Raw genomic sequence first — 13,720 nt, forward strand, 5'->3', positions numbered from 1 at the left:
CCTTTTTTGCTCAGTTGAGCTAAAGTTTTCAGACAGCTTAGCAGTTGTGTGGCAGTAAATATGAAGCAGGCAGACTCTCAACAGGTTTTCACTCTGTCTGACCTTTTTTCTTATAACTGGAGTGAGCTTTATACTATTGAAATTTCATCCTCAGATCTGACAGACAAAAAAGTATCAATGAGCATGCCATGGCAACTTGTCTGTATCATTCAGTGAAAGAAATTATCTCTGTCAATGGTCATTTCACGGCCAGAGATCAGCAACTGCAAGACTATGCCCAGAGGTCTTTTTCCCTGCAACATGAGCTTATGTTATTGTTTCACCCTTCCTTGGATCTTTTTGTTGGCCTTTTATGAGCTTTACTGAGCTTGGGCTGCAGCTCATTCATGTTGTTTTGATCTGTCACAGTCCTGCACTTGCAATTGAATGCCCCCTGCTGGTTGCTGAGGCTCTCAAAGTTGCATGGCATTTTGGATCCATCCTTGTTGCTTTCACCCCTCAGGATGGTGTTTGACCCTTCGACATGAACTTACCAGGGCAGGAAACAACCGAGTGTGGAGAAAAGGCTATCGTTGGTTAGCTAGTGGTTGTGAGAGAGACCATTCCTGCTTTCTCAGTTAGGCCACCAACCCAAATGATCCGATGTTTGAGTTGATTTGCGGTGTGACATGCAACAAAGACCTACATTCGAATCTGATGACTCTTCACACACACTATAGGAAATTTGGTCTGTAAGTTTAGCCTTTTGCTAAGTTAGGAGATTCATGTCCTCGAATCATTGCGAACTCACTGTCTCAGACATGGAGGCTTGCGATGAACTGGTAAAAGGAGTACTGAGACTTCCATCAATTCCGCCACGCAGTCTTACCGCCGCAATCGAAGCATCGTTTTGCAACTCGAAATCTTGGTCGCTCGGGTTACAAAAGCGAGCTCGGTGTAAGACCAAATCACCTGAGAAATGAAAAGAAGAGAATGGAGGGGGGTAGATGAACAGCGAGTTTGGCAGAGAGCAGTGCTTCTTGTGCTTATTGCTGGTGCCGATAATGCCAAGATTGGAGTCAACGGAATCAAATGGCAAACCAAAGAGATGCATGTATGACATAACATCTGCGACGGTGGAGATGGAGCTGAAGAATATTTCCAGGGACACACGTTGGTGCCATTTCCAGTAGAACCTAAGGACAGTCAAATGTTTCAGAAGCTAGAGAAGTAGTAGCATGTAGCACAAGTAGGTCGGTCATCATCCCCTGCAAAATCTTGGATTCTCTCGAGCTTGACAAGCTGCAGCAATCCGTGAAGCAGGCAATGGATAAAGCCCGGCATCGCTGGCACTCTTCCGGCCGCCGACCAGCTGCTGAGACTCCTTGCAGTAAGCAATGGCTCCCTGAATTGAGCTCTCCATCTCTGAGTTGACGCTGCTGCTCCTCTTGAGCACCTGCGGCTGGTACACCCCGAGCGAGCTGGAACTCGAGAAGGAGGACGACAAAGAGGACGAGCAGGAAGAGGTCGTCGACGAGGACGAAGGCTTGGTAGTGGAGCTCCAGCTACTGGCACCAGAAAAGGACTTTCTGTGGATCAAGTCCTCTTCCATTAGCTTCTCTCTCTCGGTGCTCCTGAGACTAGCGGCATTGGTGTCTTCAAGTACGTACTTCCCCTGCTGGATTTGGCCAAGCGGGCTCGTCTTTGCTGCCTTCTTGTAGCCATTGGAGCGCTCGTCGCATTGCAGGACCGCGCAGGACTCATCGGAGCACCTGGATCTGATGAACACAGACTTGAGATACGATCGAGAAGCCTTCAGCTTCAGGCCCAGCGATGATTGCTTGATGGACTTGAGCTTTTTGGACCAAGGCGATTGCTTCTGGTCCGACACCGCACTCAGCTCACCGCCGACTGCTGCGGAGACATCCTTCTCTCCGAAGCCGTCTGAATGCTTCGAGCTCTCGAGGAGCTTTTCGACCATCCGAAGGCGAGGAGGGAGGTGCAGGGGGAGGAGCTTCCCCTTGTAGAAAAGCTCGTCGGCGGGGGAGGTGGTGGCCTCCCTCTCCGTCGGGTTGCCACTCATCTGGAATTCGAATTCCTTGGAAAGAGGAGGGGATGCCATGGTGTAGCAGATGAAGCTGGCGGTGCTGCCGCCGCCGCCGCCGCCGCCCAAATCCACGTCCACAGCAGAGCTGACATCCATGTCTATGTAATCCTCCTCTTCCGTAAAGTGATCACAGGGAAGAGAAACCAACTGTTGCATCTGCAATAGCTCTCTTGCTTGCCTCTCCTCCATCACCCGTCGAAGCATACGGAGCGACCGACCACTGCTAGTTGTTGATGTGGAGTGGATTGTAGCGACCTTGGGAAGGAGTGGGAGAGGGAGGGCATCCTTCTTTAAGGTAGTGATGAGGCCAAATGAGAAAGAATTATGGAGGAGGCTGTCAGGGATTTGGAAGTGCAGAAAGCATCCAAGATAACAAATGAAGAGAGAGATGGGAGGGGATAGACAGTCCACCGAATGGGTCCTCAGCCTAATCATCTCACCATACTTTCTCCCTGTCCTAAATTTGTCTCTCTTCACCAGATGTTGTGTTCCTTGTTAATTGCTCATAGTACACTTGTTTGTTAGGTAACCTTTTCTTTTCCTTGTCTATGCTCAGTGTTCCTCAAGCTCATCTTCCTCCACAAAACACAAATGTCTGAACATTGAACATGTTGTTGAGCAGCTTGTAGAATTTCCACAGGCAATCTAATCAATGTCCAAGTAGCAGGTTAGGAATGTTGACTATGAAGAGAGAGAGAGAGAGAGAGAGAGAGAGTTATCCATTAATGACCATCAAATTCAATGGCCCCTTTTTGATTTGGAAAAATAGGCACACATGATGGCATCAATGCAACTGTTAACGCTTAATCATCTCAACAAAACACAGCACAGACGATCATTTGGCCACCAAGATGTAATGGCAGAGTCAAGACAGTGTATCCTTTCGAGGCACAAACTGGCCAGTGGAATTGAAAGCTTTTCAACATCTGCATTCAGCTTTTAGCTTCACAAAATCCACCACCACCACCACCACCGGAGCAGAACTTGTTTCTGCAGTAAAACCAGCAAGTGCTGGAATGCTGATGCCTGCACACACTGCTTTACCAAAAGTTCTGAAGTGAATGCAACTTTTAATCTCTCCTGCAAGCTCTGATCAAAAAGCCTTTCACTGCTGCGCACTGTGCTCGTAGGCATCCCTCACAGCCTCCAACATCTTTTAAAGGCAGCAATTGTAGCTCATTAGAAGAAAGGCTCTGCGAGAATCTGTGTGCCCCCTTGTCCTATTTTGTGACACCATTATAAGGTCACATTCGCCTCCTCCCTACCAAATCTGAAGCACCTGCAATTTGAGAGGCTGCTGTGGGGTGGGGGTTTCTCTCCTTCCATCGATAGGATTGCTGCTCTCCTCCATGTGAGGGGTGCCTCTCATGAGAATCCAGTAGGGTCCTTGTGGTGCATCAGCCTGCTGGTGCAAGGCCATGGAATGGGCTGTGCCATGTGATGCCATTCTCCGTCTTTCTGACCATAGCTTTTCGAGCCATGATGTTTATGGAAAGAGAGGACTGTTGCTCGTAGCAAGGAGGAGCTTCCCCACAAAACCCAATGCTTCAGTTGGCTGCTTTACCAGTGAGGAAAGCATGTGAGATCCACTGGCACAACTCAATCTTGGAGCATCTACTGGGCCACCCATCTTCATGCTATTCTAACTCCAGCCATGGACAAAGTGGGGCTTGTGCTTGGTGGTTTATCACACAGTTAGAGTGAGATCACCCCTGGGCTTCTGTTGTTTTGATCAGAGATTGACTCACTTGTCCTTCTAATGTTCTAATGTGGAACAAATAGAAAAGAATAATTTTTAAAGAGTATAAAGTTATCTATATATATATATATATATATATATATATATATATATATTATTAATTAATTAATTAATTTTTAAGATCTAAAATTAGTATAAATAAAAGTCCGAATCCTCGAGAAATAATATATTCAAGTATTGTTAAAGTCTTCTATATTATAAAAAAATAATTTTTTTCATCATTCCTTTTACTGTTAGTTTGTTAGAATAATTTTTAATAATATTTTTTTAATTTTATTTTCGTTTTACGTCAATTGGTATCAAAGTCTTGCTCTTTGTGTTAGTTTCTGGTTAGAAAATTAAGAAGTATACTTTACACTTGTCATTTACAATAGATCTTATATATCAGAAATTTAATTTGCTAGGTACAATCCTATAACCCATCAAGATGAGGTCTAGTGATAATAATGATGGTAATGATGATGATGTTATCGATAATGACAATGACAATTTTGACTATAACAATCTTTGTGATAGAGGCAATGATAATAACTTCAACAATAATAATCGAGGAATGTTAACTCTATCGATGATATTAGAAGCACAAGAAATGAGAATAACCTGGGAATTCTGAGAGGTTTGCGATATACTCACTAACTTAAGTTTAGGCACCAACATAATTCATGATGATGATAGGATCAACTATGTCGGAGTTGATGCCAACTGTGTCAGAATTGATGCTAATGGTCAGTTTAATCATCAATACGAGTTTGCAATCTAATGTACGCAATCAGTCTATAAAAATAAGTCAGACGAATAGGAAGGAAGTGTGGATTATCACAGAATCAACCAAAGAAGAGGTGCATGTGCAGCTCAACCTCAACACCTCAACCAACATGGTACTATTCGCCCACAACAATAAATAATATATGATGATGACTAAGAAGATGTCATATACGAAAGACATCAAGCGCTACCTAAATAAAATAGGCTATTTGAGGATTATCGCCTTAAAGTAGACTTTCCTAATTTTAATGGCCAACTCAGCAATGAAGCTTTTCTTGATTCGAGTTATGAAGTAGAGAACTTTTTGAGGTGATGAATGTTCTTGATTACAAACAAATCAAGCTTGTTGTATACAAGTTGAAAGGATGTATTACAACTTGGTGGGATACATTACAGAATAACAAAAGAAGATAAGGAAGGGTACCGATATAGACATGGCAAAAGATGAAGCAACTTCTTAAAGAAAGATTCCTACCCCCAGACTATAAATAACTATTATTTCAATAATATCAAAACTATATCCAAAGTGCTCAATCTATGACTGATGAGTTCTTATGCCCTTCAGACATATGTAACTTATCAAAGTTAGAAGACCAACAAACAACAATGTATGCTAATAGATTGAAATTTATAATTAAAAATAAAATATCTTTAACTCTGATATGAACAGTAGATAAAGCTCGTAATATGACATTAAAGGCCGAAATATTGTTGACTCATCCTCCAATTGCTACTCGACAATATTCTATTTCGATAACACGACCTACTATTAATAAAGAGAAATAAGTTATAACTAAGTGAATATAACCTACAAATTAAGACAAAAATATAGGAGAAGAAATAAGACAAGTTAAGCATATCTCGACTATCATAAATAATTTATATGCTTGAACCCTAATTGAAAAATATTTCATATATGAGGAGCCTATCATCGTGTTAATAAAAATGTTCGTGCATTGATCACGGAAGTTATAACAATATTATATCCAAATCATGATGATACACTTAAAATTATATATGGAAGCTCATCCAATATTATATAAGCTAAGGTGGATTAAAGAAAACCCAATTATCACCATAATTGAGATATAGAGTTCATCTCTCAATTGGGAAAAGCTAGTTGGAAGGTCATTATATAAGGTAGTTGACATATATTCGTGCCAAGTGCTACTTGGAAGGTCATGATAGAATGATGTGAATGCAACCCATCTTGGAAGAAGAATGTCTATGTATTCTAGTGGAAAGAAAGAAGATAACCATTCTACTAACTAACAAAAAGAGAGATGAATCTTACACTTCTAAAGTGGAGGGAAAGTCTTTCTTATCTATTTTTAACTCTGAGCAGGAATTCTTTGCTAGTTATAAAAAAATAAGAGTATGATATACTCTTATTATGAAAGGAAAAAAGCCACATGAAGCAAAGATTCCAAATGAATTGAAGATTGCTATTAAAATTTTTTTAAGAGATCACTTATAAAGAATTATCAGATAGACTTCCACCAATCAGAGATATTCAACACCAAACTGATTTGGCTCCTAGAGCAAGTCTATTAAATTTACCTCATTACTGAATGAACCCAAAAGAGAATAAGAAACTATAAGAGAAGGTAGAGGAGATGATACGAAAGAGATATTTAAAAAAGCATAAACTCATGTGCAGTCTTAACTTTGTTAATACTTAAGAAAGATAAAAGATGAAAGATACGTGTAGATAATAGAGCCATCCATAAAATCATGATCAATTATCGCTTTCCCATATCTTGACTAAAAGATATATTAAGTCAACTACAAGACTTCAAGATATCCTCAAAGATTGATCTCCATAGCGAATATTATCAAATTAGCATAAGATCTCGAGATGAATAGAAAACTACATTAAAGATAAAAAAATACTTATATGAATGATTAATTATACTATTTGAGTTATCCAATACACTAAGTACATTCATGAGGCTTATGAATAAGGTATGTAAATTATTTATTAAAAAACTTATAATAATCTACCTTGATGACATTCTAATCTACAATTATAGTAGAGAAGAACATATTGACTATTTATGATAAGTCCTAACTATTTTACAATAAAATAAGTTATATATCAATTTGAAAAAGTGTAACTTCATGATAAATTGACTAATCTTCCTATGGTTTATTGTGAGTATTGATGGGATTTATATAGACGAAAAAAATATTTATGCTATTCGAGAATGGCCTACCCCAAACACTGTCACAAAAGTGAGGAGCTTTTATGGTCTTGTTATAATCTATAGGAGATTAATTAGAAACTTCAACAATATTATCGCTCATATTATTAATTATTAAAAAAAAAAAGTTTCTATAAACTAAGGCTATTGAGAAATGCATTGTTGAGATTAAGAAAATGTTAGCTACTGTACAAATGTTTTGTATTACTAAACTTTGAAAAGTCTTTTGAAGTAGAACGTGATGTAAGTGAAATTGAGATTGAAGCAGTACTTTCACAGGAAGGAAGATCAATTGTAATTTTTCGATGAGAAGCTCAAGTGTAGTATGCCAAAAGTAGTCTACTTATGAACAAGAGTTGTATGTTGTGGTATAAGTTTTATAAAATTGAGAATGTTGCTTGATCCAACGTGAGTTTATAATATATTAAAATCACGAAGCCATAAAGTATTTCAAGAACCAAAAGCATTTAAATAAGATGGATGTAAGATGGTTTCCTACATAGAGCAATTTGCCTATGTATTCAAACACAAGTACAGTACTTCTAATCGTATTACTGATACTTTGAATAGAAAAACAATTTTACTAGTTTCTTTAAGTAATGAAGTTGTAGGATTTGAATACAAGGATCTATGTGCTAAAGATAATGACTTTAAAGATGATTGGGAGAAGCATTTGACAAGGTAACTTGTGGGTGATTTCTATATCCATAATGGTTATTTTATTTAAAGGTAATAAATTATACATTATGAGAATGTCCTTACGAAAAATGATTATTTGATATTTTTATAGAGGAAGACTCTTGAGGGGGACAAAATAATAAAGGAGAGGTGCTTTTAGCCAGGTATGCTGATAATTTTATAAAAAAATATTTGACTTGTTAAACTATAAAGAGCTAGTCATAAAGCACTAGTTTATATGTCATTATCAGTTTCCGAAGATATTTGGGAGGATTTATTCATAGATTTTATATAAGGATTGCCAAAAACTAGTTTTTCAAGATGATTCATTTCATATCATATTGGAAGACTTCGGATGTAGTACATATTGTCAAGCCATTCTTTCAAGAAGTCATGCGCCTACGTGGAGTACTAAAATCAATTACTTTTGATAGAGATTCTAAATTTTTATCTTATTTTTGGTTGACTTTGTAGAAAATATTCGATACAAGTTTGAAGTTTAACAACACAGCTCATCCACAAACTAATGTTCAAACAAAAATTACTAATAAAACTTTAGGATATTTGATTCATTGTATTTGTGGTGACAAACTAAAACAATGAGATTTCACACTCAAGCTGAATTTGTCTAAAATAGTATAATTCATAGTTTTATTAGAGCATCACAAGCTAACAACAAGGTTGAACAAGTACAATCAATCCAAGCTGAAGTGAGGAAGTCGGAAGTTACCAATACTAGGTACAAGGAAACAATTGATAAGCATAAGAGAAAAAAGGTATTCAAGGAAGAAAATATGATTATGATATATTTGTAAAAAAAGAGATATCTCATAGGCACTTACAACAAATTGAAGATGAAGAAATATGATCGCTACAAGGTCTTAAAGAAAATCAATAATAATACATATACGATTGATTTATCATATGATTTGAGGGATCTCAAACACATTCAATGTTGCAGACTTATATGATTATTTTCTAAATGAGAATCTATTGTACCCAAACATACGTAAAAGATTATTTTCCTTACGTAGAGGGGATTAACATGGAATAAGTAGAAAAAGATTATTTTCAAAGTATATAAAATTATTTATTTATTATTTTTATATTTTTTTATCCCACGTTTTTGCTAGTTAACTAATTTTTCATACGTAAAATTTATATAAATAAAGATCCACTCTAAGTCTATAAAATTATCAAGAAATAATATCTTCAAGTATTATAAAACTCTTCTTGATTTCTCTCCTTCTTCGTTAATAGTATTTTTTTTTTTAAATTTTATTTTCGTTGTACGTCACCTTCAGATTGAGAGTCTCATTCTCCGGTGTTTCTTTACTTAATTCATATAATTCCTTTACCTCAGGAGATCACCAACACTCTCAGTGTTGGAGAATAACGAGTTAAGGAGAAAAGTGGACTGTTGAAATTTGCATAAAGCCAGCCACATCAAATACAGTTTCAGTGTCATTTCAGATACACACATCAAATACTGTGAGGCAGGCAATGTTTCATTCTCCTAAGATAGATTGATATGAAATATCTAATCAGTAGATCGATTCCACTCACCTCAAAAGAGTCAATATACGTAATCTTATCCCAACAAACGTACAAATTATTTTCATTATTCGAACTCTGATCTCCCATTTTATCTTTGTTAATAGTCATTGGACTCTCAATTGTGTTTTGTGGGTTTTGTGAACATTGAATGAAGGTTACGGCTTCCATATATTGATTGACATGGAAGTCATGGTAGGAAAAAGAATTGTTCATAAATATCATTCTTTGTTTTTTTTTGTATACTTATCTAAATTTCAGCATACATATTTCTCATTAAAGACCTTAAAACTTGCATACACATTATTTTAGCTATTTTTGTTAAAATTTTAATTTATATTAGTATTCTTTAAAAAAGTTTGCTATGGTGCTAAACACATAGGAGCAATATTTATATAAATAAACTAATGTTAACCATGGTTAGAAGATTTTAGATGGATATTGATAGCAATAGCGTCAATGGAGGACTCAGATAATTAAAGGGATATATATTATATTATAATGTATTATAATGTCCAAATCTTCCACTGTTGTAGTGATACTATGGTAGCAGCCAGAAGTCATCACCAGGGGTTATAAAGTTTATGAGCAGCCACACAATTAATTTGCGGACCCGGAAGTCTCCTTCCTCTTCTTCCTTGTATTCAATGCTCAACCATGAGCTGAACAAGAATAGAATGATGTTCCACGGTACTAACCACAACTCCACATGAAATGGAAGAGACACAGTTTATACAACTTTGAGATATGCATTAATGTTGTTGGAATTACATTGATGTAACCATGGCCTCTATGCTTGCAAGAAGGTTTAAGGAAGAAGATGACTGTTGGATTCTGCTCTTCAGGCCTTGACACCACCGAACTTGGACACACACACACACACACACACACACAGAGAAGCCGACTACTTCCTGCACAGGTCGCCCTCAATCCACCACGTCGACGCTGGCGGTGCAGAACAGGAGGCGATGGAAGACGGCGTGCAGCGCGGAGTGCGTCATCTCCCTCAGCTTCCTCGTATTCGCGCAATTCTCCTTTTCCTCCTTCCTCCTCCTCCGCTTGCTACCCATGTCGACGCTGCCACCTTTCTCGGTGTTCCTGGTGCTGAAGAGGGGCACGGCGGCGGCCGTCTCCTTGACCTTTCTCAAGCACCGCTTCGTCTTCTCCGGGACCGACTCCTCCTTGGTGAAGGTGTAGCTCCTCAAGTACAGCTGCCGGCAGGAGTAGCTATCCACCACGCTGGGACCTGCGCTCCGCTTCCGCCTCTCGTCAAGGCCGGGGTGGCCGTCGAGGCCACCTGTCTCGCCTCGTCTTCCCGACGCCATCGACTTCACGAACTCGACGTCGGACTCCGGCCACTTGTAAAGGATCTTGTAGTTGGCCCTCACCGGCTCGCGCGCGTCCACGCAGCCGAGGGAAGACTTGCACCCCGATCTCATGGCTCCTCTCTTCCTCGGACTCTGCAGTGGTGGTCTCTGAAAACCTCAATCGCATGCATATAACGTTACGGGTCCAAAATCGCGTGCACAAATTTGGACTCGCACTGTTGTTTGTTAAATGCGATGGTGTGTGAAGGAATGATGTGCTATGATGAGCTATCAAAGGGATGACGTGTTGGCTCTTCTCGTTTGACATCGGAGATGAAACCTTACCTCTTTTCCCAAAGTTGCATGCCTTGCCACCCTCAAATGATTTGAAGGCTTTAAATGCTGGCTTGGCATCCTTCATCATCCACCGGTTTGATGATGATGTTGAAAGACTGCGTGGCGTGGGTAGGTAGATATCAACGTCGGCAAGTATTATTATACTGGCCGAGAGGATTACTCGCAGCCAGTATTATGAGAAGCCATTTCAACCAAGTAATAGGACTTCATCATTGTTCATGGAGTTACTGGCACAAGCAACAAGAGGATGGGAAGAAAGTTGAGTACCTGGGCGATAGATCTTGATGCATCAGAAACCATATCAGCATTTGAGACAAGAGCAGCTATGGATATATAAACATATGCTCTGGTGGTCCTTTCCTTGATGATTACCAGGCTGCATACAACCGTAGTCCACACTGCAAGTTTAGGAGACATCAGACACCATGCATCATGTGAAGCAATATAAAAGTGGAGTGCCTGCATTCACTACTGAAAGATGTAGTATTATGTCAAGAGATCTAAAATTGCGTTGTCCTGTTGATGTTAAACTTCATGGCGAAAGATAATAACTTGGAGGGGTGAAGGCACAAGATTTACCAACTAGAAAAAAAGCTGTGACACCAGTACACAACCAGTTTCTTCCTCACCTGCATTCTGGCAAGAGAGGCTGTTGTTGCAGCTGAAAATGATCCTGCTAGAGAAACAACTGCAACCAAAATTGTGTTTGAGCTGGGAACATTTGAATTAGACTATATAAAGACTAATTGTTCCATACAAAGAAGCAAGTTCATTTCCAAGTATGACTTCTAGTATCAAACTCAAGTCTGTTTCCTGTAGGTTCCCCTAGTGTTGTGTGTCTCTGGTTTAGTATGATCAATATATAAATTGACAGATCTCTTCCAACTGCACTATACCACTAATATGAAGAGAACTGTTTATTTGACACCTACATCTTTACTGCTAGTGATAAATGAATAGAAAGGGTCAGATCACTCGGTCTAAGAATCGGATATATCAGGCCACAATAATCAGAATGAGAAAGAAAAGCTCTAAGATTAGGATATAACAGATGAAACTTCAACATCACCAGTGGCCACATGCTATCATTAACCTGCTTGCAGTGAAGAACAAAGTAACATAGAAGAGATGCTACTGATACCAAAAGCATTAGACTACATGGCTCCCACTGATCTGTTCACGCGCAGGTTCTTTGAGTCATCAAAGGACAGCAACAGCCATCCAATTAACTGGCATACATATCACATGCAATCATGCAATAAAACCCATATTTAGCGCCAGGAAGAAAGAATTCTTCAAATACTGTACCATATTGACCATATCGACCGCCATATCACAAGTTAACACTGTACCAAAAACGAAAGAATTCTTCAAATATGAGCTATTAACAGTTTTGACCTGCCATAATAGTTACTGAAAGAAAAAAAAGAATAATAACAGACCTAGAATGCAAGAGTCATATGAAAGCAGTTTGGTTGAGCTTTCCATGATGATGTAGCCATATGTGAACCACATTGTTGATATTAGTAGCAAAGATTCTGATTGAAGATAACTCTCAAAGAGTCCCAGTAGTCATTTTACCAAGAAACCACTAGTGTCAAATTCATAATCAACATATCCAATTCGAACAATACAGAGATCTCCTGGAGCTTCATCATTCACCAATCGAGAACATATGCTTCTTTTTATAATCGTGTGCCCGTATTGCCTGTGAGCATGAGAAGTTGGATAAGTGATAAGGGTAATGTTATGAACTTTCGCAGGACTAACCAGTATGGCAATGGCATGTACAGAAGTCAGGCACCCAACCATCCAAAGCACATGAGAGAGTAGCAAATCATAAAACCATGGAAAGTTGAAATTTTAGATAAGTTGACAGCACCACCTCTTGCGATGCTTGCAGATGCTGTTCATTAGAAAAAAATGTCCTGAACACAGAAGAACCACATAGTACAAAATCTACAAGCATTAATAACAACAACATGATAGTTATATGATCCGAAGGAATGGTATTAGGTCAAGAAGGCATCCAAATAAAAAATGTCAGCTGATTGGACTAGCTGATCATCCACCACCATCACAAGATCATATTTGCCAATGGTTTACCTCAAACTCTTCTGTGCTCAAAACAAGGGACCTTATGAGCATATGAGGTTTTATCTCTAAGATAAGTGCTGTTCGGAATCTCTTCAGCTTCACAATAATGCCATGACCTAAATTAAACAGGCATTTAGAGCACAAAAGTGACTTATCCTGAGCTTCTATTTTCATTGATGTTCAGTATCATACCTCACGAATCCACTACCACATTCTTCAGGTGGTTCTGGTTTCACCACTCTTCTTGATGCTTATATCCAGTCACTCCCACCAGCCAGTTAGGAATTGTTCCTTCATCCTCTTTGATAGAATCTGGTCCTTTAGCTCCTTAATCCTTTTAACTCTTTTCCATTCTCTGCACAAAAAAGTTCATGTTGCTTCCAGCCTTCATCTCCCTACCATACTCCCTCATGCTCGGAATTTCTTGTGTTAATCTAAATGTCAAGTATGAGTATAACAAAACAAATAAAATGCTGCAACTCAAGTAGGTAGATAAGAATTCAAACATTCAACAGGCAAGGAGGACATGTGTACAATATCTAGAATATACTAGTTATGGATGTGATATAGCTAGCCAGAACCAAAAATGGACACGCAATTATCATGTAGGAAATCAATAGTTACATTGAGACTATAGGAACTTTATCTGTGTTAAACCACTAGATACATTTGATAAATGCTCATCCTAGTGACAGCCATCCTTTGGATATCTGCAGCACCATACACTCTCACCATTCTGCACTAAGTTCAGGTATCAGAAATTAAAAGCTCATTAGCATTAGAGGGCACAGATTCATGAAACTAATTAGAACACAAGCATGCAATTTCACACAGTAGTCAGAACTTCTTTACCTCGACATACTAGGATAAGAATTCCACAAAGAGAGCTTCCGGAATTGCTACTCCAAGTACG

At 38.6% G+C, this 13,720-nt stretch overlaps 2 protein-coding genes across 7 annotated transcripts; both read right to left on the reverse strand.

The window, feature by feature from the left end:
• Positions 1–1,116: 1,116 nt before the first annotated feature.
• LOC135646259 (probable membrane-associated kinase regulator 4) lies at positions 1,117–2,259 on the reverse strand. Its single transcript, XM_065165607.1, has one exon. The coding sequence runs from the start codon at positions 2,240–2,242 to the stop codon at positions 1,241–1,243; it is 1,002 nt and encodes a 333-aa protein (XP_065021679.1). The 5' UTR covers positions 2,243–2,259; the 3' UTR covers positions 1,117–1,240.
• A 7,497-nt stretch (positions 2,260–9,756) lies between these two features.
• LOC103995436 (uncharacterized) lies at positions 9,757–13,584 on the reverse strand. Of its 6 annotated transcripts, XM_065161359.1 has the most exons (5): positions 11,852–13,584; positions 11,340–11,398; positions 10,978–11,108; positions 10,699–10,805; positions 9,757–10,521 (listed from the first exon to the last, which is right to left on the reverse strand). In XM_065161359.1, exons 4-5 carry the CDS (start codon positions 10,765–10,767, stop codon positions 9,973–9,975), a joined length of 618 nt encoding a protein of 205 aa, XP_065017431.1. In that variant the 5' UTR covers positions 10,768–10,805; positions 10,978–11,108; positions 11,340–11,398; positions 11,852–13,584; the 3' UTR covers positions 9,757–9,972. The 6 variants fall into 6 exon arrangements, with proteins under 6 accessions (XP_065017431.1, XP_065017430.1, XP_065017429.1 ...); XM_065161358.1 differs by having other exon boundaries at positions 11,290–13,584; XM_065161357.1 differs by having other exon boundaries at positions 10,699–12,418; positions 13,000–13,584.
• Positions 13,585–13,720: the final 136 nt, after the last annotated feature.

The sequence above is a fragment of the Musa acuminata genome, chromosome BXJ3-8, assembly GCF_036884655.1.
Source record: "Musa acuminata AAA Group cultivar baxijiao chromosome BXJ3-8, Cavendish_Baxijiao_AAA, whole genome shotgun sequence".
NCBI classification, from domain to species: Eukaryota; Viridiplantae; Streptophyta; class Magnoliopsida; order Zingiberales; family Musaceae; genus Musa; species Musa acuminata.

Coding starts and splice junctions, on each gene's coding strand:
- LOC135646259 (XM_065165607.1), bottom strand. CDS start 2,242: ATGCAACAGTTGGTTTCTCTTCCCTGTGATCACTTTACGGAAGAGGAG.
- LOC103995436 (XM_065161357.1), bottom strand. CDS start 10,767: ATGCCAAGCCAGCATTTAAAGCCTTCAAATCATTTGAGGGTGGCAAGG. Junction 10,522..10,698: donor ATGCAACTTTGGGAAAAGAG/GTAAGGTTTCAT, acceptor TGAGGTTTTCAG/AGACCACCACTGCAGAGTCC.